At 32.4% G+C, this 25,773-nt stretch overlaps 1 protein-coding gene across 1 annotated transcript; it reads right to left on the reverse strand.

Annotated features, from left to right (window-relative positions):
- Positions 1 to 18,769: 18,769 nt before the first annotated feature.
- LOC114182589 (protein neprosin-like) lies at positions 18,770 to 21,054 on the reverse strand. The gene is made up of 7 exons (XM_028069485.1): positions 20,902 to 21,054; positions 20,713 to 20,799; positions 20,394 to 20,579; positions 20,141 to 20,305; positions 19,733 to 19,786; positions 19,372 to 19,518; positions 18,770 to 19,204 (listed from the first exon to the last, which is right to left on the reverse strand). Exons 1-7 carry the CDS (start codon positions 21,043 to 21,045, stop codon positions 18,839 to 18,841), a joined length of 1,149 nt encoding a protein of 382 aa, XP_027925286.1. The 5' UTR covers positions 21,046 to 21,054; the 3' UTR covers positions 18,770 to 18,838.
- Between the last annotated feature and the right edge of the window lie 4,719 nt (positions 21,055 to 25,773).

Genomic DNA, 25,773 nt, shown 5'->3' on the forward strand with positions numbered 1-25,773 from the left:
AGAGATCATCCAACCCAAAAATTTCACAACTTCCAAATTCCTTATAATAAAGAAAATTTTGCACTTGTAATCCAAATAAAATAATCGACCATGAACTCATTTTCTTCTTCAGTTAACAACCGTAAAGTTCCAAACAATACTCCAAACCAAAACAAACTATCACCTTTATCTTCCATATAACACTACAACAACGATTAAATACAATCAATAACACCACTTAGAGTCACACAACATCAACCAGATTAGCACACTCCCCATAATCCCAAAGTTTTTTTTCAAAAACCTGGCTTTGATACCAAAATGTAACACCCCAATTTTTTGATGTCATGGAAAGTTAGAAAGTGAACACGTTTGCCGAAAAAGGATTATCATTGAAAATGTACTAATAAAAAACTTTTAATTTGATTTACATTACGTAGTTCAAAATGTTAGTTTGTCAAAAAAAGCTTCCAATAATATTTGCGAATAAAAAAAAATTACATAGTCTTTAGTATCTAATTTAAAATAACTAAAAAAATTATAAGAACTCCTGAGTTCATCTCAGCCCCTCGTCAATTTACTCCATGCCAAAATTATCTCCAATATCATCTACTCCTGTATAACACACACGTTATACAATCACCGCACATACAACAAACACATAAACAATGATATATAAAATAATTTTGTAAATAAAACACGACAAATAATACTCAACATCTCATTCAAGTAACACTTAAGCATTAAGATCACAATCAAACTTTATTTTGAAGACACAACCCCCAACATCCAAACAATCATATCAAACCAACAGACTATCGCATTCATCTAAAATCTTTAAACATAACAATCATAACAAGCTTTGGTTTTTCGCGGCCTTTTACCCCACAACAACATCAAGTTTCCTAGAAATAAATGGTTCAATGTGTCCCGCTATCGCAGCCAGATTGTCTCCCTTATTTCACAAGGAATTATGAGTAAAAACGTTGATGCATCGCACACCGGGCACTATATTGGCAACGAGCCGAAATAAGGAGAAACATCATTCCTCTTCCCACTGCTTCGCACAGGCGAGATAGTACAACACTCGGATCAATCCTCTACCATTGCTTCACACAGGCGAAGAGGACCCATTTCCACTGCTTCACACAAGCGAAAGAGTCATAACTGGGTCTTCAGGTACGGAAAACCTCACACAACATTTAATTCCAGCAAAACTCTTCAAGTAAGGCAAAACACTCTCAACATGCAACACATGAAAATTACATATTGCCAACAAAATACACACAATCACATCATGCATGGGAAATAAAGTTTCATGGCAAAAACCCATCAATTTACCAAACAATACATTCAAGCAACAAACTCTACTAATGATTTCCAAACCAGTAGAAACAACAAACAGCTAAAGTACCAAGCCACCATTTTAATTCCATAACCATGCAACTAAAATATAACTAAGTAAAAGATAAAACATTGATATTGCAACTATGGCTATATAACTCACAAAGTTTAACTCCTTAAAATACATGGCCAACCAAAAGAATAAAATTGCAGTGCCCATGAATTTGTGATGTCTCTATGACCTAAAACACTATTTTACAAGTTATGAAAGAAACACCACCAACTTGAACGAAATGAAAAAAATCATATGTAAACCATGGCAACGTGAAAATTGTGAGAAATTTCTCACCTCGGGCCCACCATACAATAACCATCCAAGCTAAAAACAAACTTAAACCCTAAGTTAGGCCATGTAAACACGTGAAAGTACTACACACAGAAAGAAAGAAAGAGAATTAGTAAATCCTCTTGTGGGCCATGGTTTTCACTCATCAAAACACCAAATGCACCAATCAATTAACATGTGGTAATAAAGAAACAACAAATTGACACAAGTTATTCCTAGGCTAGCATTGTTGCAGCGTGATAAATGGGGAACAATTCCCATCCCATCAAACTAAGACAAAGCACTAAACACTAAATTATACTATATTATGCATTTGCATGGTATGCACCTACAACCCAAGGAAAGAGAAAAGTAATATCATGTGTGGTTCATGGTACAACAAGAAAGTCAAAGACTTAATTTTAATCCTAAAGTGTTAAAAAAAGAGAGATTGAAGGAGATAAGCTACCCCCACATGCTTCTACACGTGAGAACTTACCACCAACCCTAAGGCTTAAAGTATCAACTTTGCTTTTCAATCCAAGAGAATCCAACATCATGATGGCTAAAGAAAATTATGTGAAAAGTCCCATCAAAGCATTCACCACCTTATGTTATTTGACATTAACAAAGCTTACACCATTAATTCATGTATAATCTGCACTCAAAACCAGAGCCATATTCCTAATGTTGCAACCCAATAAAACGAAAACACGAACCTCACCAAGCCTTCAACAGAAAGAAAAAAACTAAAAGAAGAAAGAAAAGAAAGAGAAAATAAACCAATGTAATTAAGAACCCAAATCCCATGCTAACTTCACGTTACAATTACAAAATTTCAAACCCTTAAATGCATTGATGGAAAATGTGATATTTAGCCAAAGAAAAGACACTCGCCTGTAGGGATGGAACAAGATTACGTAGTTATGGCAGTACACACACATGAAAAGGATAGAAGGTTTCCATGCAGGTCGTGGTTCTTCCTCCTAGAACCCAACAACTCCAGACTATGGAAAAGATTGAAAACAAAAAACCTCATGCATCACGAAAACAAATTGAACTTGCCCCAAGAATAGAATGTGATGAAGGATTATCTTGTTCCTTTTTAAGATTATTGAATATGGTGTGAGTTGATTAAGAAAGCTAAGTGAAATCCCCACTGGACATTAAGATAGCAAGCTATCTAGATGTGAAGGTTCCTTTCACAAAGCTCAATAGAAGAAGATGATGGGTTGATTCAAAAAAAAAAGGAAATGGAAAGCACATAAACCATAGAAAACCATGAACAATTAAAAGAAGAAGAAAACATAAAATGGAAAGGAAAGAAATGGTAGAAATGTGAGAAGCACGCCACTACAAGGCTAGGCTAGAAGTCATGGCATCCTTGAAGATGAGTGGATGTGTGCCGCCACTTGCTATGCAAGATAAGGCTTAAAAGTATTCACTCCCAAGGGAGGAAACTCTCACAAATGGTTGAGACACAAGAGTGTTTTAACTTCAAAATGTTTAACCCTTTTACATGTCTAGGAGCACCCCATATATAGAAGAGTTTAGGGGTCTCTAAGCAAATAAAAGATACCTAAGGATGTCTCTACAAAAACCTAACCCTAGCTTCTAGAAACTAGGTCAAATAAGGTTACAAAAATGAGAGACAAAAGAGCTAACTATGGTGTGTGCAAGGCTAATTTCGTTCTAGCACAAAAGGAGACAAAGAATGTGTCTCATATGTCTCCAAAAAGTGGTCAAAGTGTGCTAAAAACAAAGGAGACCAAAGGTACATAGGTACACTTACTTCATGCCTTTTACTTTATGCTTTATGCCTTTGCTTTACTCTCTCCTCCACATCATTTATGCTCCCCAATCACCATGCGCCACCTAGCATTGCTTTCTTACTCCTAATTAACCTACAAAGCAAATAAACATAGATTAGCATGTTGGCTTAAGTCAAGTCAACTATAGTCAACAAGTCAAACCTAGTCAAAGGTCAAAAAGTCAACTAAAGTTGATTCAACTAAGTCAACTTAGGGAATCAAAAATAACAAACATAAATGAAAGGGATGAAGGATTAGTGAACTTCCTTTCTAAACATGCTTAGTCTTCTTAAGCATGTGCCTTCATCCTTGGTTGGGGTCAATCCTTCATCATCCTCCCCTTCTTGGAGAGAATTTGACCACAAATTCTTGAAGCCTTTGTAGATGGAGCTTGACTTGATTTGGGGGAGGTTTTGCGCCTCCCTTTTATGAGCTCTTGTTCCATCTTTTCTAAGGGTACTACCCCTAGCTTTGGTTAGGCCATCCCTCTTTTCTAGACCACTATTCTTCTCATGCTTGCGTATTGGGTCTTCCTTTTGAGCCTTGCAAGAGAAGAAAGAATGGTGATGTCCATCTTGCTTTGAAAATATTTTTTTAGAGGCAAGTAACACTTTGGAGGTAACTTGCTCTTTTTCTTTTTCATTTTTTCTCTTATCATTCACTTTATTTTGGTCCTCATTTGCTTGATTGGGTGAGAGAGGTAGGAGTGTGAACTTCTTGCCTTGGAAGGAGAAAGCATAGGTGTTAGCATGGCCATCATAAAAGACTTTTCTATCAAATTGCCATGGCCTACCTAACAAAATATGAGTTTCTTCCATAGGCACAACATCACATAACACCTCATCTTTAAAATTTCCAATTGAAAAGTTAATGAGGACTTGTTGAGTTACTTTAATGTCTTCTTTCTTAAGCCATGATAGCTTGTAGGGCTTGGCATGAGGGATAGTTTTCAAGCCAAGCTTGTCCACAACCCTTGTGCTAGCCACATTTACACAACTTCCATTATCTATGAGGAGGGGACATAGTTTGTCTTTGATATGACACCTTGAATGAAAAAGGTTTTGTCTTTGAGAAGGGTCAAGTTCCTTGGAAACTTGTCTTAGTTGGTGCCTTATCATTAACAATCCACCTTTAAGGGGTTTAATCCTTTCACTTGAAGAAGATGTGTGGGAAGAAGTACTTTTGGGGGAAGGGGGAGAAGAATGTTCATTCTCTACTTCTTTTTTAAGGTTTAAGGCCATGGTTCTTTTGGTGGGACAATTTGAAGCTATGTGCCCATATCCCAAACACTTAAAACATTTTATAGAACTTGTCCTTGTACCTTGAGAAGAATTAGGAGTTTCATTAGAAGGCCTAAACAAATTAGTCCTAGGAGGTGGGTCTTGGGAACTCTTGGGTGGTGATTTATGATGTTTTCTTTCTTTATCTTTCCAAGTACTAGAATAGTAGCCATTGTATGAACTACTCCTCTTGGCCTCTTTTTTCTTTTGCAATTGAGTTTCAACTTTGGTGGCCAAATGTAAAACTTTGTCAAGAGAGGAGTACTCATATAACTCTACTAAATCTTGTATGTCTCTCCTAAGATCACTCACAAATCTTTTTATTTTCTCTTTGTTAGTTTCTTTTATTTCAACCCTACGCATTTGAGACTCTAATTCTTTAAAGTACTCACTCACACTCATAGAACCTTGGTGAAGCCTTTGGAGCTTCAAAAGAAGTTCCTTCCTATAGGAGGGAGGAACAAATCTAGCGCGCATAAGAGTTTTAATGTCCATCCAAGAAGCCGCGGGTGGCCCTTGGTCATAATTCTTACAAACTTTATGCCACCAAGTATTGACATACTCCAAAAATCCTAAAACTACTAGATCAACTTGTGCTTGATCCTTTACATGATTTTCAATGAAAATTTGATCAACTTTAGCTTCCCAATCAAGGAAGATTTTGGGATCACTTCCACCATAGAACTTAGGAATCTTTGGAGTTTGCTTCTCTTGTGATGGGTTGCGCCTAGAATGCCCTCTTTTCCTAGGCTCTCTTTCTTTCTCCCTAGCTTCAAGCCTTTGAATATGCTCTTGGATTCTTAGGTCACTTTGCTCATTGTTTTTTCTCAATTGTTCAAAGGCCTCCTTCCTAGACAACTCCAAATCCCGAAGCAATCTCATCAAGGTATTGTTTTTGTTTGGTGTAGGTGCATTTGATGAACTTGTCATGATTCCTACAACAAAAACACTCAAATCCGAGACAAAATAAAGGGATTAGAGGTTAGACAACATGAAAACCAAGACCAAATCCAACCCAAAATGTAACCCAAGTGTTTAGATCACTCTCCCAAAGTACCAAGGCAAGGCTAGCACTCAAAATCCACCAAAGGAGTGAAGCAAATACTTTTAAAAACTTGTTCAAAACCTTTCAAATGCAATACAAGTGATTTGGCCACAACATCCCAAGAGTTTCAAGAAAAGAAAACTACTAAGACAAAACAAAGAACACCTAGTGACAAGCAAGAAAAGCACAAAAATAAGGAAAGCTAAACTCTAAAGAAAGAAAAATATTGGTGACAAAACTTTGAAAAAGACTAACACAAGAAAAGAAAATTTTAAAGACTCTATGGAAAGCACTTGACAAGCATATTCAAGTCTTAAATCATGCATACACCAATAAAGATCATAACCAAGTTAAAGCATGGAACTAATTTGCCAATATCACCCACTTCTCAAGCATGAAAACTAGTAGCATAACACTTAGTGAAAAACACACTTTTAGTTCACCAATGATCAAGATTGCTCTCGGTTTTTAGACAATATTTGGTGCAAAAATTTTCTTCTTTTCACAACTAGTTTCCTAAAATGGTGAGAAAGAGTTTTAGGTGGCTTGAACACTTAGTTCCTCAAGTTTTAGGCCAAAATCAATTTCATGGAGCATACATCAAGCAAGACATAAAGTGAAAGCAAGATTCAAATACTTGGAAAAACAAGAATAAGAAAACTTCAAGCTAACATATGACATATGACTCAAGCAAAAGTTAGGCACATTTAAAGACTCAAACATGTCATACACAAAGACACAAACATGTAGCTATCATGCATTTAAACTCATGGATTTGAGGCTCAAAGACTAAGCATCAAAAGACATGTTATCCAACCACATTTAGGAGCAAAAGAGTCACAAAACCGGAGCCAAAATTGCCACAACATAACCTGAAAACGTTGTTTTTCGTATTCTCGGCAGCTCTGACCTTTGCTCACTCATTTGATCATAACTCTCTCCACAGAACTCCAAATGTGCTAATTCCTTTTTTGTTGGAAACTAGACTCATAGAGCTTTCTTTTGATATAAAGAAAGTTACTTTTTGATCACTGAGCTAGCTGCAGTATTTTTTTCAAAAACGCACACGTTGCTGCCACCACTGTTTTTATGTGGACCATTCAAAGATAGCTACACAAGACAAGGTTAGAACATGAAAACACCATATTCAAGGACAACCAAAGCTCTTGATACCAAATGATGAAGGATTATCTTGTTCCTTTTTAAGATTATTGAATATGGTGTGAGTTGATTAAGAAAGCTAAGTGAAATTCCCACTGGACATTAAGATAGCAAGCTATCTAGATGTGAAGGTTCCTTTCACAGAGCTCAATAGAAGAAGATGATGGGTTGATTCAAAACAAAAAGGAAATGGAAAGCACATAAACCATAGAAAACCAAGAACAATTAAAAGAAGAAGAAAACATAAAATGAAAAGGAAAGAAATGGTAAAAATGTGAGAAGCACGCCACTACAAGGCTAGGCTAGAAGCCATGGCATCCTTGAAGATGAGTGGATGTGTGTCGTCACTTGCTATGCAAGATAAGGCTTAAAAGTATTCACTCCCAAGGGAGGAAACTCTCACAAATGTTTGAGACACAAGAGTGTTTTAACTTCAAAATGTTCAACCCTTTTACATGTCTAGGAGCACCCCATATATAGAAGAGTTTAGGGGTCTCTAAGCAAATAAAAGATACCTAAGGATGTCTCTACAAAAACCTAACCCTAGCTTCTAGAAACTAGGTCAAATAAGGTTACAAAAATGAGAGACAAAAGAGCTAACTATGGTGTGTGCAAGGCTAATTTCGTTCTAGCACAAAAGGAGACAAAGAATGTGTCTCATATGTCTCCAAAAAGTGGTCAAAGTGTGCTAAAAACAAAGGAGACCAAAGGTACATAGGTACACTTACTTCATGCCTTTTACTTTATACTTTATGCCTTTGCTTTACTCTCTCCTCCACATCATTTATGCTCCCCAATCACCATGCGCCACCTAGCATTGCTTTCTTACTCTTAATTAACCTACAAAGCAAATAAACATAGATTAGCATGTTGGCTTAAGTCAAGTCAACTATAGTCAACAAGTCAAACCTAGTCAAAGGTCAAAAAGTCAACTGAAGTTGATTCAACTAAGTCAACTTAGGGAATAAAAAATAACAAACATAAATGAAAGGGATGAAGGATTAGTGAACTTCCTTTCTAAACATGCTTAGTCTTCTTAAGCATGTGCCTTCATCCTTGGTTGGGGTCAATCCTTCATCAGAATGTATGCAGACTATGATTTTTGGTTACACCGTAACGAAAAAGGATAGCACAAAAATTATGCAAGTCGTGGCATGAACCCTATGCGTGAAAATAATTGCACCAAGTATTAACACTGCACCAAATACGATCAAGAACCCAAACACATTCACCATACAAATTTGACAGTAACAGCGAACCACTCCAAGGATTCATTCATCAAGCAATCAAAGTATAAAGAAAGAAGAAAGAAAAGGAACAAACAAACCAAGCTTCCCCTACCTTGTTAACAACCTCCAACCTAGGTTTTTTTTCCATTATAGGCAAATGACTTTGGTTTATTAAGGATATAGGTAGCTTTTTAAAAAATTACAAAAGTAGGCAAAACGTGCTGGGGGTGCATGTTTTCGTATGAAGAAATCGTGTAGCCCACATACGTTTTTGTGGTCAACTGGGTCAGAGGGCGAAATCGTGTGGGAGGTGAACATTTTTGGTGCCGTAATCGATTACCGTATGTTGTAATCAATTACTACATGCTGTAATCGTGTAGGGGTTTAACATTTTTTAAGCCGTAATCGATTACCGTAGTGTGTAATCGATTACTGAATGTGTTGCAGTTTTCTGGGTATTGTGTAATCGATTACGCACGAAGTGTAATCGATTACATGCGTAATTTTTTGAAAAAAAACGTTAACAAACATTTCACTAGATAGGAAAACAATGATGTATAATATAGTTGAATATGAAACTAAAAAACAGTGATATTAGTGAAAAAAAAAGATTACAATCAATTAAAGTACTAAGATAATAATATCAATGTCAAAGTGCATTAAAGAAATACAAAGTTTTTGAATGAAAATAAACATGAAAATGCATCTAAGATGGAGGAAATTGGCGCCGCACATAAGCCATGTCTTCCTCAAGTTATCCAACCCGAGCATCTATACTGTCAAATCTTGAACCAACAAAAGCCCGGAGATCGCGAATTTCGTGGATAATATCATTAAGCATAGTAGCAGATGCATCCTAGGTAGGCTGAGGCGGTGGAGATGGTGTGCGGTCATCATGAATAGGTGCATCCTGCATATCACATTTATGAATCCATTCACCATTTTGGTTTTTTACAAAACCAAAGGAATGAATCACTTTAGCACCAATTGGACCTGTTCTCCAATTAATCTCCTCAAATGGTTCATCATCTAGAGGAACATTAAACTTAATAAAAATGTCAGTAATATGATTAGCATATGGTAAAGGGGCATGGTCTCTTAATGCCTTTTTCATCCGATATCTAATCAGATGACCCCAGTTAAGCTGCCATCCGGTCAGCATTGACCACATTAAGATAATGTCTTCTTCAATAGCTTGGGCAAGGTTAGTTGATCGGGGCACCAGGCATCGACATAAGATGTAGTGCAGGATACGTGTTTCCACTTTCATTTTCCCTACCACTATTCTTCCTCCAATATTTACATTGTCACGACAAATCGTCATTTTTGCATTGTGACTTGAATAATCATCTCTCCATTCCTCAACCATGTTTCCCTCAAAACAGACCCCTTGAGTGCCCAATTGAGTTATACGATAAAACATATCTATATCCATCCTAATTTTCACATGCTTAACTTCACAAAGAATAACCCCTTCCTCAGTAATTTGTAAGTTGGAATAAAATACTCTAACTAATTCCGGATAATAACGTTGACGATTAGTCAAAAAAGGTAATAATCCCAAGTTGTGAAGTATATCATAGCACTCAAAGTTTTGCTCAGCAATAAAATCATTAGGATATCTGGGTTCAAGAATATCTCTGGCAGAAAATTTTGAAGTATACCTCTCATATTGTACTACGGAAGAGAACAGTCTCTGTGGTTGTGAAGGTGCGATTATTTCTTCAGGTTAGTTGACGGCGGGACCACGGCGGCGGCGAGCACCAACTTGAGTCTTGCGTTTCCTTGACGATTCTGCCATTTTAGGGTGTTTCTGAAGATTTGAATCGGTGGATTTTATAGAGAATTGAAAATGAGAAATATTGCAACAAACAAGAGGTGATTTGGTGAAGAAATGAAGGCAAAATGATGAAATCACAGAGGAGAGAAAGGAGGCACGGGTGGGGTTTTTGGGATGCAGCGACAGAGAGAGAAAATGTTATTTTTATAGTGGAAGACGAGTCGTAATCGATTACAGGGTTTGTGTAATCGATTACGACGTTAAAAATAACATTCTAGGGGCTCCTGATAGTTATGTAATCGATTACAGGGTTTCGGTAATCGATTACGAAGGAAAAAAATAAGTTCCAGTGGGTCGTGCTAGAGTTGTAATCGATTACAGAGTTTATGTAATCGATTACCAATCTAGAGATAATTTTGGCATATTCTCCTGTTAATTGATTAAAGGTGTGTCGTAATCGATTACGAAGGTATTATTTGTGTTCTAGGTTGTCGTGTTACTTGAGTAATCGATTACAGGCTTTGGTAATCGATTACATTGTACAAATTTGGGGTTGTGTAATCGAATACGCTCGTATCACATGTCCAAATTTTAGTAATGGTAATCGATTACACTTTCATGGTAATCGATTACCACACGCATTGTTGGTAAAAATTAATTGTGGTGATGGATTACAACATAACAATTTTTTTTTAGCATTTGTACTCCATTGATAAGAAAGTTTAACATATTCCATTAATTAAAGAAAAATAAAATGATAAATAAGTTGCACATAAATTGAAATGGAAAGCAAAAATAAAAATAAAAAAATGATTTACGGCAACCATCTGTATCTTTTTCTTCCCCGGTGATCCACAAACCATCCAGAATTGATATTTTGGTATTCTTCGGAAGGTGTTGGTGGTCTGATGTCTCTAGTTTGGATGAAAAGCTCGATATAGGAAGAGATGCACGGTTTTTTGACAGATTGGTCTAGACTTTGTACGTGTTTCCAACGACTGATCATTTGTGAAACATCAAAGTCACATTTGATTTTCGCGGTGTCATGATATAGTCGCCTGTTGCGTATTGTTGAAGGGCGACGATAGTCACTTTGTTTGACAACTCTACGGTCACCACACTCGACTAATTGAGTTATGGTTTGTAATAATTCATTGTAGGTGCAATCATGTCTGATGGAGAAGGTTTTCGTGGAATCGGAACGAAACTCAAGACCAAAACCTAATCGACTCTCTATGATACCAACACCCCTTAAAGGTCCACCAAAATAAATAATAGTTGGTGAAGTTGGGAGAGAGTTTGAGGATGATGATGATAGGGTGTTTGTAGTTAAAAGAGAAAGTATTTCTTCAGGTGATCTTGTGAAGGTCACGTACAATTCAATCATGGTGTTCAAAGGGAAAGAAGACTTACATTCCAACATTTGAAAAACATGTTCATCTGTCTTTATTTCAAATGCGTCATAGACAATATTTCCTTCAGAAGTCATTGTGGGTCGTCTGAAGTATAGGTTGTTAATGGTTGTGTGTGACTGGCTTGGAATGGCTGCACAAACTCTTTGCTTCAGCATGTTGTATGTGCAGTTGTATGGAATGCGAACAATCTCCGGAGTCTGACATATGAACTTCACCCCATCCTCACAGAGTTTGATTTCACCGTTTGTGTATAAGGCAGCTATGTAAGAATTGGTGAAATCCTGCGACTCTGTTATGCCAAACATTTCAGGGGAAAATTGTTCCATCTTTGGGTTTTCAATTAAGAAAGAAAAAGAGGAAGGAGATGTCAAGCAATTGATGTGTTGAAAAGCTGGAAGTTTGCATTTGATGTAGTGTGGGGATGTGGTTTTTATAAGCATAGTAGTTGCACAATTATTGAGTGAATCAAGAAAGACAAAATGATAAAGGTTGAATTCATTACGTACATATGCAATTGTCATATTGAAATAATACACATACAAAGTACAATATTCTCCCATAATGTGATAACTTTATTTCACAACAACATTATTCAACGGTGGCTGCCTATGCCGCATGGTGGCCTTCGTGTCGGTCGTCGAGGTCGTCTCTCAAGTTGTGGGGGAGGAGGGGGTGACTCACTTTCGTCATCAGTATCTTCCACTTCCACAGATTCAGAACCTCCTTCTGAAACATTAAATGGAATTTCAGGTGTGTAGTATGGTTGTGAAGATGAGGCGCCTCGGTATGCAGATGGTGGAGTTAGTGCTGATGTCCCAAACATTTGTGATGGAACACCCCCATAGCTGGAAATATGTGGGCCAAATGAACAACCATAATATTGCGCTGGACCTGATCCAAAGTTTGAAGGTGCTGGAAAAAAACCATATGAAGTGGGAACCTGTTGAGATGACGATGGAGGATGCATTCTGTAATCCCAATTCCCAAAACCAGCAGATACATTTTATGATTGAAGGAGGCCGGAAAAGGGTGTATATGGATGAAACTGCTGACGTGAAGGCGGATTCTGATATTGCTCCGGCATGTCATACTAAAACAAAATAAAAAATTAAATTTTATTATTTAAAATCAATTATAATCGAAAATTTAATTAACATGCAGGGAATGAAAAAATGATTCTTACTTCATCATCGGATGATTGCGCATTAGCCGTGATATACCGGATGGTATGATTTATGTACCATTGCATGTAGGGCGAGTTATCACGCAGATGGCCACTTTTGGTGAAAGGTTCGCCCTGAACAATGGAATTATGGCGATTATTCCATAGCATGATAAAGCGATGGTGATATTGCCTCCAATTAATTTCCCCCCTTCCTCGGAGATCAATTCGGCGAACCTCATCCAGGTTCATCAGGTCAGATGGGATGTTTTGTCGCCAACCAAACTGTTTGACTACCCGGTCAACTTGGTGAAATTCAACCGTCGCAAAATATATAAGAGGAACCAATGCCCGACTAATTGGAGAAACATTTATTATTATCATGCGACTAACATATGGTTGTCGATATGGTGTCCATAAAAACTGGAAAAATTAGTGTTAATAATTTGAAAAGAAAAAACGAAGGGAATTTCAAGGAACAAAATAGTAGAGCATGGATTGATAATAAACCTGCCTTGGTTGAATTTGATCAAATTTTTTCCGGAAGCCCACCATAGTTGTTTGGTCATGGAACACAGAACGTGTTTGTCGACACCACCTCACACTTAAGGGGAACGCAAGCCCAGCCACAATCTCGTCCTCCGTGACTGGTTGTATTTCTGGAGAGATGCATGTGAATCTCTCCCACGCCCAACACTGGAGCAATAACATGCATCCACCAATGTTGTCTTGATGGAATTTTGTGTTGTGATCCAGTGCACGATAGAGGCATGCCAATACTGCGGAACCCCAACTAAAATTTGAAATATGATCCAAATCTGTTAACAATGGCAAGAACATAAAATGCACGAGACTGGTTGATGTATCTGGCATCAACATGCTGCCAATTAAAATGAGGATGTGTGCTCGTGCATCCTGTCCAACGGTAGCCAGTGTTGCGTCATCCGGTAATTCTCGGAATCTGCTATTTAGCCATGATAGCTTTATTCGGTTCCCTATAAACATATTTTCGGGAGGAATATCCCCTAATAAATCTTGACACAATTGTAGCAGGTTTCCAGAACTTCCACCGGCGACGGGTTCACCATCAATTGGCATCCCCAGTTGCAGTGAAACATCTTCCAGGGTAACAGTTGTTGCTCCGAGTGGCATGTGGAAGGTGTGAGTTTCAGTCCTTCACCTTTCACATAATGTTGTTACCATTAGGTGGTTAATCTTCATATTACTCACTTTAAGAACGTGACCAAAACCAGCTGCATCAATTACCATTCTGACCCTAGGGTCAATAAGATCTGTATGTTTTAGTATCCAGATAGAATGGCGTCGTGGTCGAAGGACCCTCTCGTTTCCTTCCCAAATGTGATTGGTGATGTGATCGTCTTGATGACGCAAACGGACAAGTTTGCTGGCAGGTTGTTGTTCTGAGCCATAATAAACTACGTAAAAGTATATGAAAATATTAACAGAATATCATTTCAAGTTAATCACTAACAAAACAAACAAAAAACAAATTATCATAAAATTTACCGAACCTGTTAGATTGACGGAGGACAAATAAATTTTTATACGCTAGAAATCCAACTACTATGGGAAGGCAATGAAGTATTCAGTGATGTGAATGTTGCACATGATATGGATACTTAAACTACCTCACCACACTATTCACTCACATGCCTTACTTTTCATTTTTCTCTCTCTCACGTAGCAAAGCACCTGTCTAAAAAATAGGACCCTATTTTCCTACACCTCCATGCACACCACCACATGGCTCCTTCTATTCACCACTCAAACCTTCTCTTCAATAGTAATCACTTTTTCAGAGAATCTCATACTATTTCTCACATTTACAGGTGGCAGAAACATTTCCAATCAAAGCATTATTGTGAATAGTTTCATGCACAACAAAAAAGGATGCATTATTTTCAATAGTAATGTGCAGAAGCGTGATTTATTGTGAGTGCAGAAGCGTGAACTTGTAATAGTATCATGACAGGTGCAGTAGTCCAGGAATCACGCCGAATCGGAGAATCAAAAAAGTGTAAGAAGAAAACGTGATGGGGGGGACGTTTTCTGAACAGAAAAACGTATGGGGGCACGTTTTCAAACTAGAAAACGTGTGGGAGGGCACGTTTTCAAACTAGAAAATGTGTGGGGGCACGTTTTCTAATAGAAAACGTGTGGGGTGTGCACGTTTTCTAAAAAAAAAATTTCTTTTCGCACCCTCTACCCACTCCTTTTGCACACCAACCCACTCCATTTCATTGTAGTGACTAAAACGCTTATATATTCTACCACACTACCATTGTTTCTCCTATCAAAACTTCTCTGCATACCAAGCTTGACATCTGAAATTTTCTGATCTATTTTTTGATCTGAAAAATTCGGGTCTACACTTCCATACCAACCTATTCATAATGAGTTCGTGGAATTATGGAGGATCTTCTTCGTCTAATCCAATCGATGACGAACCTATCATTCCAGACATTGTCGAAGAGTTTACTTCCGATGATTTTTATGAAGACAATGCAGATGATCAAGAAATTGTCCCGATTCCTCCTATGGATTACAATCCCTATGGGGAAGTCGAACTACAAGAACGCATGCAATTCGATTCCAAAGAGGCAATGGTGTCTGCCATCAAACATTATCACATCACTAATGGATACAACTTCAATGTGGTAGAATCAAAACCGCATCTTTATGTTGCACGATGCATCCATTACAACAATGGATGTCAATGGCGTCTGAGGGCTAGTTATAGTAAAATCCGACATCATTGGGAAATCAAGTCATTGATGGTACAAATACGCGTTTCTCTACATTAATGTCACAAGATCACTACAATCTAGATTCGACCCAAATTGCTTCCATTTTTTTTCATTTGGTCCGCACAAATCCAAGCATTCGCATCAAAAGCTTGGTCGCTGACATCAAAAGTCGTTACGGATACACAGTCACATATAGAAGAGCATGGATTGCGAAGGAGAAAGCAATAACAATGGAGTATGGTGATTGGGACCAATCTTATAATGAAGTTTCCAGATGGTTATTAACTGCCCAACAAACCAATCCTGGGACAATTTTTCAACTTTTCGGTCCTCTAGTTAATATTGATGCTGAGGATGGAAGTTCCACATACATTATGGAACGTTGCTTCTGAGCATTTGGACCTTGCATTAAAGGTTTTAAGTATTGTAAACCTGTTTTTCAAGTGGATGGAACCTTTTTAACAGGCAGATATCATGCCACCTTGCTAACTGCAATTGCTCAGGATGGAAATAGAAACATATTTCCTTTGGCATTTGCAATAGTAGAAGGTGAGACAAAGGAGGCATTGATTTGATTTTTTCAACTACTACGAGAGCATGTAACTCCTCAGCCAAATCTCTGCCTAATTACTGATAGAGGCAAGGGAATTTTGTCAACCCTACGATTGGAAGAAGTTGACTGGGAATCAGACAATCTTCACTCTGTCTACTGCATACGTCATCTAGGTTCCAACTTCAACAACCGCTTTAAAAATGTCGATCTCAAGAAACAATTCATTAACTTGGGTACGACGTTTTCCTAACTTTAAATTTCAGATGCACAAAATATTTCCTATACATAATACTTTTTCATTTCATTTTATATTTCCTTTTCACAGCTTATGAAGTCAAACAACCTACCGTGCAAGCAAAACTTTCAGCTATGAGGTCCCAATTCCCACAAGCAGTAGCTTGGATTGATAAAATCCCCTTACATAAGTGGTCTCAGGCTTATGATGGGGGCGCAGGTACACACACATGACAACAAACTTGGCGGAGTGCATGAACTCTGTGCTTAAGGGGGCTCGCTCATTACCTATCTGTGCATTATTGAAAATTACATTTCAAAACATAAATGCTTGGTTTGTTGAACGCGGCTTAAAGGCAGACTCTATGTTAAGAGCTGGCCATCAATATCCAGAAGATGTCACAACCTTGCTCCAATAAAATCAACAGAAATCTGCATATTGTCATGTTCAACGCTACGATCGAGATAATTCAGAATTCGAGGTGCAAGAGATATCGAGCCCCCATCACTATCGGCCAAAACCAATCTCATTCACTGTCAGATTAAACGATTGGTGGTGTGATTGTGGTCACTTCCAAGCTAGTCGATTACCCTATCATCACATCATAACTGTTTGTTCTTTTGGTCATATGCCACTTTCAAATTTTATCGATCCAGTTTACACCCTTGATAACATAAATAAGGCTTATCAAGTCCAATTCCACCCCCTGCGAAATGAGGACTACTGGTCAACATATACAGGTCCTAATTTCACTCCAGACCCCCAAACTAGGCGTAAGGCTTCGGGACGACCTACAACGACTAGGATCCATAACGAAATGGATCAACCCGTTACGGATAAGCCAAAAAAAATGCTTTTATTGTCGCACTGAGGGTCATCATAGGGGACAATGTCCATTTCGCCAATAATTTGTACATTTTTTATTTCAATTAATTTAATTTTCAATGTTTTTTTCTTCTTTCTACAATGTCAAAACTAAGACAATTTTCTATGAACATTAATATTTCTTATGCCTTCATCAACTACAAGTTCAAATACTTTATTCTTTTATGGACCAAAAAACTTTATAAAATCAGAACAAATTATTATGCTCGCCTCTGTATCCAATTCAAATTTAATCACTTTGTTTTTTAAAATTTGTACTGTAATCGATTACAATGGTATTGTAATCGATTACAATTCACTCGAACAAAATGCATTAACCATGTAATCGATTACACTTCGTCTGTAATCGATTACATTACACCCAGAAAACAGCAACACATGCAGTAACCGATTACAGCCTACGGTAATCAATTACTGAATGAAAAACGTATTCCCCCCCCCCCCACGATTTCATCTAAAAACGTGCACCTCCCCAACGATTTCCTTCGAATGTCGTTCACCCCCCACACAATTTTCTTTGAAGATCGTCCAACCCCCACACGATTTCACTTGTTGACAAACTCTGACCTAACAACGTATGGGGGCTACACGATTTCTTCATAACGAAAACGTGCACCCCCAAAACGTTTTGCCTAGTTCTGAAATTCTTTTAAAATCTGCCTACTTCCGTAATAACCCAAACTCATTTGCCTAGAAGGTAAAAAAAACCTCCAACCTACGTTCTCTTTCTCTCGTAGTCTCTTCCACAGTTCCTCTCTTGTCTTTCTCTTTCTCTCATTTTATTTTTTTTAAACTCTTTAGTTCCTCTCTTGTCTTTCTCTTTCTCTCATTTTATTTTTTTTAAACTCTTTCGAAAACGAAATAACCTATAGGTTTCCCCTCCTTAGCCCACACCCTCCCTTTTATCCAAAACCCTAACATTACCTCTTTTCATTTTCGTGATTCCAAATATTAACTAACAAATCTATAACTTAAAATAAATATTGGTCGTTTCTATTTTTAGTGTGGCACGAGAGTTCCGTTTTTATATCACCAAAAATATGTGGCAGTGGCAACGAAAATCTAATGAACCAAAAGCTATAACAAATGCAACTAAAAATATGATGAAGTGACTTAAAATTCCATTCCGAACAATCTTTGCACCATCGTGGATGAGGAGAGAGAAAATTAATTGGAAGAGTTTCGTGGACCCACAACTTTAAGGAGAAAAAAAAGGTTACAAAACAACAAATAATTAGCCAACCAAATTCAAACCCTACTGCTACACACATTTCACATGAATCCCACCACTATTCCACAAACTATCTCATGATATTAGGCGCACAATAGATATAAAATCACTCATATTCCACAAACCATAATTAATTTATTAAATAAACAGCAACTTAGATCACTCAGTTAATTAAAAAAAACAACAATAACTTAAATCACTCAAATAATAATTATTTCATATTTCATAAATTTATGAAATAATTAATTTAAATAAATCTACAATTTAAAAAAATCACATGAGCAGTTCACATCAATTTAATTCAATGATCGGGTTTTATATAATAGATAAATGAACTACCTTATCCTATAGAATTAAGTTTTCAAATAAAATGTCATTTCTATACTTCTTAATTTTTTTCCTTAGGTAGGTTTAAGTTATAATTCATTTGTATACTTCTTAATATATAAACTACCTTATTCTATTGAATAATTCATATTATGATGCATATTTAATGAAAAAAAAGCCATCTAACTTTATTTGGAAAATAGATAGCATTCTCAAAATTTTCAAGACAATGGAGAAAATGATAGAAAAATAAATTATACTAAAAAAAGATTATTAATATTAAATTCAAAAACCCCATACAAAAAAAATTAAATTCCACATTTGCCTCCAGGTCCTCCAAACTCGAGAACACCTTCATATTCAACCTCATAATCTTTAGAAACACCATAACATTTAGTGTTGTCAGAGAAGCCTTTGGTCATAATATACTCAGGTGTATAATCATGTCTTGATGCAAGTTGAATCCTGGGAGATCTAAAATAAGATGCATGGTCCTTGTTCCCATCAGGAATGTGCCCAGATCCCATTGGAGGACTAAGACCACCAACATTAGCTTTCGTTCTCCCACCCCATCCTACAATGGATGCCGACCCTAAGTTCGAGAATAGTCTTGCTGGATAATATCCAATGCTTACATTTCCTGCACTTATCCACCAATTTTTTGTCTTTGGATCCTGAAAACACACCTTAACTTTTGTTAATAACATATCATAAAATATTTCAACTCTTTAATTATACTTACTTAAAAATGTATTTAAAAAAGTAAAATAGATATTAATAATACAGTTAAGAGTCATTCAGTTTTAATTAAAAGTGAAAATTTAAGTGTATAATTATTTACCTGAGTAATAGCCAAGTAAACCTCATAAGTTGGTCCACCATAGATAGATGTTTGAGGAAAATATCCACCTGGAAAATTCTTAGTGTCAACTTGAACAAAACCTCGACATGCAGTATTGTAGCATCCAGTCTTCTTGAAATTATCTGACTATAATAAATAAAATTAATTTTTATTTAGAAAGCTTAATTATAATCTTCTCAAGTGTTTATTATATGCAAAGTCACAAATATCCATTTGTCTCAGAGAAAAAAGTGAAAAGAGAATAAGCAACACCCATACCTAAGATTTATTATTCTCTTCCATGTTTTAGTTCTACAAATTAAATTAGATTTAAATAAAATACAATGATATGTCTTCTTACCGTCCATGATATATAAAAGTGGGTTCTTGAATCACCATATATTTTTGGAAGTACCTGGTATCAAAGTATAAAATCAATTAGAAATTTTGTTACGTTACTTTATTTGTTTTTTAAAATTATTTTCATAAAAACCAATAACTAAGATATTTTTTATTCACAATAATAAAATTATTATATTTTATTTATTTTTATTTACATCTTAAATCATAAATTTAATAAAAATAAAATTTTTATTTCAAATAAGATATATGTTAAGAAAAAATGAAAAACATTTTAAATACTTTATCAAATAATAATATTTAATATAAAATAGTTAAAAATACCTAATTTTTTATTGTCATTTAAGAGACAAATAAATGACCTAAATTTGCCAAAAAAAAAATCATAAATACAATCATGGTAACTCACATGCCACCCCACAGTTATTCTGTTGGAAGATTCAACAGGTCCATTCTCAACCCATATATGACTCATAGAGATTTGACCTTTCTCAACTTTTGGATTATAAATGCTACTTATTCCACTAACTTTATAAAAAGGAGCATACCTCTGTAGCATAGATATTTCTGCGACCTGCAAAAATTGAATATATTCAAATAACTAATCAACGAAATATATACTTTATAGGAATAAACAATCAGGATTGTATAAGATATCTTACATGAACACCTGGAATGTCTTTAACCAATATATCATTTAATATTTTTTCTTCAGAGAGATTATATTTCGCTCTTTGTATAGGAATTGTTCCTCGTGGACATTCTTCCTTATCAAACCCAAACGTGGATCCAATTTGTGAATTATTCACAAATGTTTTTTCAATTAAATTTTTAAAGTTGGGTTTTATCTGGAAATAAAGGAACAAGAATTAAAGTTTAGAAAAAAAATATAATCAAAACAAGATTGAAAGTTAGAACTAAAACATTAAAGATTTTAAAGTTCAACTTTTTCTATATAACAAAAAGGTTTTTATTATTTACCTGCAATTTATGATTTTTTAGTAAAGGGTGGTTGAAGGCTGGTTGTTTGTAAATGTCAATGCAATCAATAATTTCTTCAAAGTCTGTCTATAAAATTCAAAACAAAAAAGAATAAAATTAATAATACATATAATGTGATATAAATTTAGAGAAAAAGATACTAAGAAATGTAAGAAGATTATGAACTACATAAATAGATTTGATTGGAGTCTTATTAATGAGGTTTGGTGTTGCCTCAAACTCCAAATCTTCCTTCAAGGTATCTTGAATACCATGAACATAATGACTGATCACTAAACACAAGCACATAAAAAAGAATAATATATTCATCATTCTTTTCTAAACTCTATCATATATCAATGACTTCATATTCTATCTATATATACACAGCAATATAGAGTAGAGATTCAAGAATAAGTAAAATGACATACTCTTCATTCTAATCTAGTTTTTGTCTTTATTTTAAAATGACTATTTATATTAAATGGGTAATAAATGCAATTACTTCCTTTTGAGAATGTCATTAATATCTTTTCAGCAAAATTTCTTTCTTTCATAATTAATAATGATTTTTTATAAAGAAATACATAATGAAAATCTTAAATGAACAGTTCACACACAGCATTATTTTAACAAAAAGTCTTACTTTATTTTATTAACTGTTATAGATAATTATATAACGGATAATAAAACATATATTTATACCATTAACTGTTTATCGGATAACTTTATTTATCATTTGCCATACATTCTAAATAAAATAACTACATTTAAACATTTATTTTAAATGTAATTTTAATGCAAACATAGATCTGTTTAGTATTTTTTTTATAGATGAGAAATATAATAAAAGTATGATTAGTTATTGTATAATTCTGTATAAAAACTAATTAATATTTTAATATATATATATATATATATATATATATATATATATATGTATTATGTTTCATTTTTTTAATGTGTAAAAATAACAATAAATACCTAGTTCTGTATATATATATATAAAAAAAATTGTTTTAGTTGAATAAATTGAGCTGTTTATTAATTTACATTTGACGTTACACTTTTTGTGTTAACTTTATTCCTTTTTTTCTTAAATAGTAATTTAGTCCATACTTTTGTTGAGTTTGTTAATGTATTATTTTCTTTTTTTTCAAAAAAGTCCTAACTGTTAAATATTAATATAAATTTTAGTTCTTTAAAATATTAACTAACTGTTATAGATAATTATATAACAGATAATAAAACATATATTTATACCATTAACTGTTTATCGGATAATTTATTTATCATTTCCCATACATTCTTAATAAAATAACTACATTTAAACATTTATTTTAAATGTAATTTTAATGCAAACATAGATTTGTTTAGTATTATTTTTAAAGATGAGAAATATAATAAAAGTATGATTAGTTATTGTATAATCTATCTATTACATATTAAGAAAAGAAGATACCACCAAAATTATTATATTACCCATTTTTTTTTATTGATACGTGTCAAAAAATTTAGTCATTTTAAAACTCTCATACAAAATGACCTGGGTTCAAATCCTACAAAAGTCAATTTATTTTTATTTTTTCAATTATTTAGGATTTCAGCTATAATATTAATTATAAATAATATTTTTGTAATATTTTTATAAGTATTAGTATTTCTAATTATTAATAATATTAATATTATAAATATTATTAACAAATATTAATATTATAATAATAATAATAATAATAATAATAATAATAATTGTTATTATTATTATATGTTACTATTATATATTATTACTATTAGTATTATTAACATTATTAGTGATAAAGTTATTACTCTTATTTGTAATATATAATATTATTATTATTATATATTTTTGTTAGTAATTACGTCTCAATTTTTATTAGGTTATGATAAATTATTTTTTTATCTTAAACTTAAAAAAGAAATAGGTATATTGATAAATGTATGATTAGTTTAAAATTTCACTCCAACATATCATTTTGATGTTCATAGCCATTCAAATTTGAAGGATTTGTCCACCATTATTGAATTATGTCACTCTTTGACAAAAACAAACAAATTAAAGATATTTTACTTGATTGATTGTCTAATTAATTTTATTTAACTCTTAATGTTTCATTTTCTATTATCAAAACAAAATTTGAAATAAGATGAAAGATGAATTTCTTGAACACAATATGGTTATTTACATTCAAAAAGGAATAACTGGATATTTTTATTCCGAAAAATTATTGATTAGTTTAAAATTTTTTACTATAAATTATTTTGGGTCCTCCAAAATTATTGGTTAAGATCCGTCACGGGTTGTTATTATTATTAACTATAATTAATAATCATTATTACTATCAACTGTAAATATTATTATCATTATTATTAATTATAATTATTTCTATTATTATATTACTATTATTATTATTATTATTAATAAGAACTATAGTTATTATAATAGTTATTATTATTATTGTTGTTTTTATTATTATTGTTAGATACACATCTTACTTTTACTTAGTATGAATCATGTTTCGTTTACTTGTCATTTTTATTTGTTTTGTTGTTCATTTATCTTTCCATTTGAACAATTATTTCAATTTAAAAAAAAATAGATACTAAAATTAATAAAATAATAAAACTGAAAAATAATTTTTTTATTATAAATAATTATTTAAATTTAAAATTTAATAATTAAGAGGATAAAATTGATAAAATAAAAAGGACATCAAAGATGTTTATCTCTTATATATGTAATTGTATTAATATTAATATTATTAGTAGTAGTAGTATTAGTATTATTTTTCTATCACTACACAATATTATTATAGTGATATTATTATTATTATTATTATTAGACACATATTTTATTTTTATTTATTACGGGATCATATTTCAATTACTTGTTTTTTGTATTTGTTTTGTTATTCATTTTATCTCTATATCTTGGTATTTCTTGAATTGAAAAAAATAGTTACTAGAATTAGTAGAATGATAAAAGTGACAAATAATTTTTTATTATGAATAATTATTTAAATTTAATAAATAATAATTAAGAGGATAAAATTGTAAAAACAAAAAAGGACATAAAAAATGTGTAACTTTTTATATATTTAGTTAGTGGATTATTATTATTATTATTATTATTTTTATCACTATGGGATATTATTATAATGATATTATTATTATTATCACTACGGGATATTATTATAATGATATTATTATTATTATTATTATTGTTAGACACACTATCTTAATTTTATTTACTACGAGATCATATTTTAATTAGTTGTTCATCTTAATTGTTTTGTTTCTGATGTATATCTTTTTACATATAATTATAGATTATTAGTATGTCAACATTAGCCTTGGTATTTACATTAACATTAATATTTATAGCATAAAAATTATTATTATTATCATTTGTTTGTTATTATCATCATCATCATCATCATCATCATCATCATCATCATCATCATTATTATTATTATTATTCATAGTGATGTTATTAGTATAAGTTCTTTTTTTAATTATAAAAAACGTTATTATACTAAATTATTTTGCTAAATAGATTTTTAATATTTTAAAAATTTTATAATTTATAATTTATATTATTATTATTTTTAATGGTTAAATAAATATAATAACAATAATATTGTTATTCTAAACAGATTTGAAATAAATAAAAAAATGTGCACGGGTCATATACTATTATAATTATTTTGTAAAATTAATTAACTGCACCATATTGTAATATTAATTTTATTTATTATATTTAAGACTGAATTTACACTTCATTTTATTAATAATAACATTTATAACAATATAACCTAATTTTCATGATATTTATTATTTTATTTTTATATTATTGTTATTATTATTAATTATAACTCTAATTATTATTATTATTATTATCAACTCTAATTATAATAATAATAATTATTATTATTATTAACTATAATTGTTGTTATCAACTATAATTATTATGACCAATATTACTACCAACTATAAGTATTATTATTATCATTATTAACTACAATTATTTCTATTATTATATTACTATTATTATTATTACTACTACTATTATTATTAATTAGAACTATAATTATTATAATAGTTATTATTATTATTATTGTTTTTATTATTATGGTTACTACACATTTTATTTTTACTTACTATCAATGAATCATGTTTCACTTACTTTACCCTTTTATTTGTTTTGTTGTTTATTCATCTTTACATTTGAATAATTATTTCAATTCAAAAAATAGTTACTAAAATTAGTGAAATAATAAAACTGAAAAATATTTTTTTTATTTTAAATAATTATTTAAGTTTAACATATAAAAATTAAGAGGATAAAATTAAAAAAATAAAAAGGAGACCAAAGTTGTTTATCTCTTTATATATGTAGTTGTATTATTATTATTATTATTATTTATCACTACAAGATATTATTTTAGTATTATTATTATTGTTATTATTTTTATTTTTATTTTTATTATTATAGTTAAATACCCATTTTACATTTATTTACTACGGAATCATATCTCAATTATTTACACTATTTCTTTGTTTTGTTGTTCATTTTATTTTTATATTTGTGTAATTATTTGAATTAAAAATATAGTTACTAAAATTATTAAAATGATAAAATGGACAAATAATTTTTATTATGAATAATTATTTTAATTTAACAAATAATAATTAAGAGGATAAAATTGTATAAACAAAAGAGGACACAATAAATGTATATCTCTTTACATATGTAGTTATTGTATTATTATTTTATCACTACGATATATTATTATAATGATATTATTATTATTATTATTATTATTATTATTATTATTATAGTTAGACACACATTTTAAATTAATTTACTACGGGATCATATTTCAATTACTTATCATTTTTATTTGTTTTGTTGTTAATGTATATCTTTATATATAATTATAGATTATTATAGTTGACACTAGTCTTAGTGTTAGCATTAATATTAATATTTATAGCATAAATATTATTATTATTAGTATCATTATTATTTTTATTATTATT

Source organism: Vigna unguiculata, chromosome 4 (genome assembly GCF_037176805.1).
Source record: "Vigna unguiculata cultivar grain cowpea cultivar isolate G323 ecotype 2 chromosome 4, ASM3717680v1, whole genome shotgun sequence".
In the NCBI taxonomy this organism is placed as follows: Eukaryota; Viridiplantae; Streptophyta; class Magnoliopsida; order Fabales; family Fabaceae; genus Vigna; species Vigna unguiculata.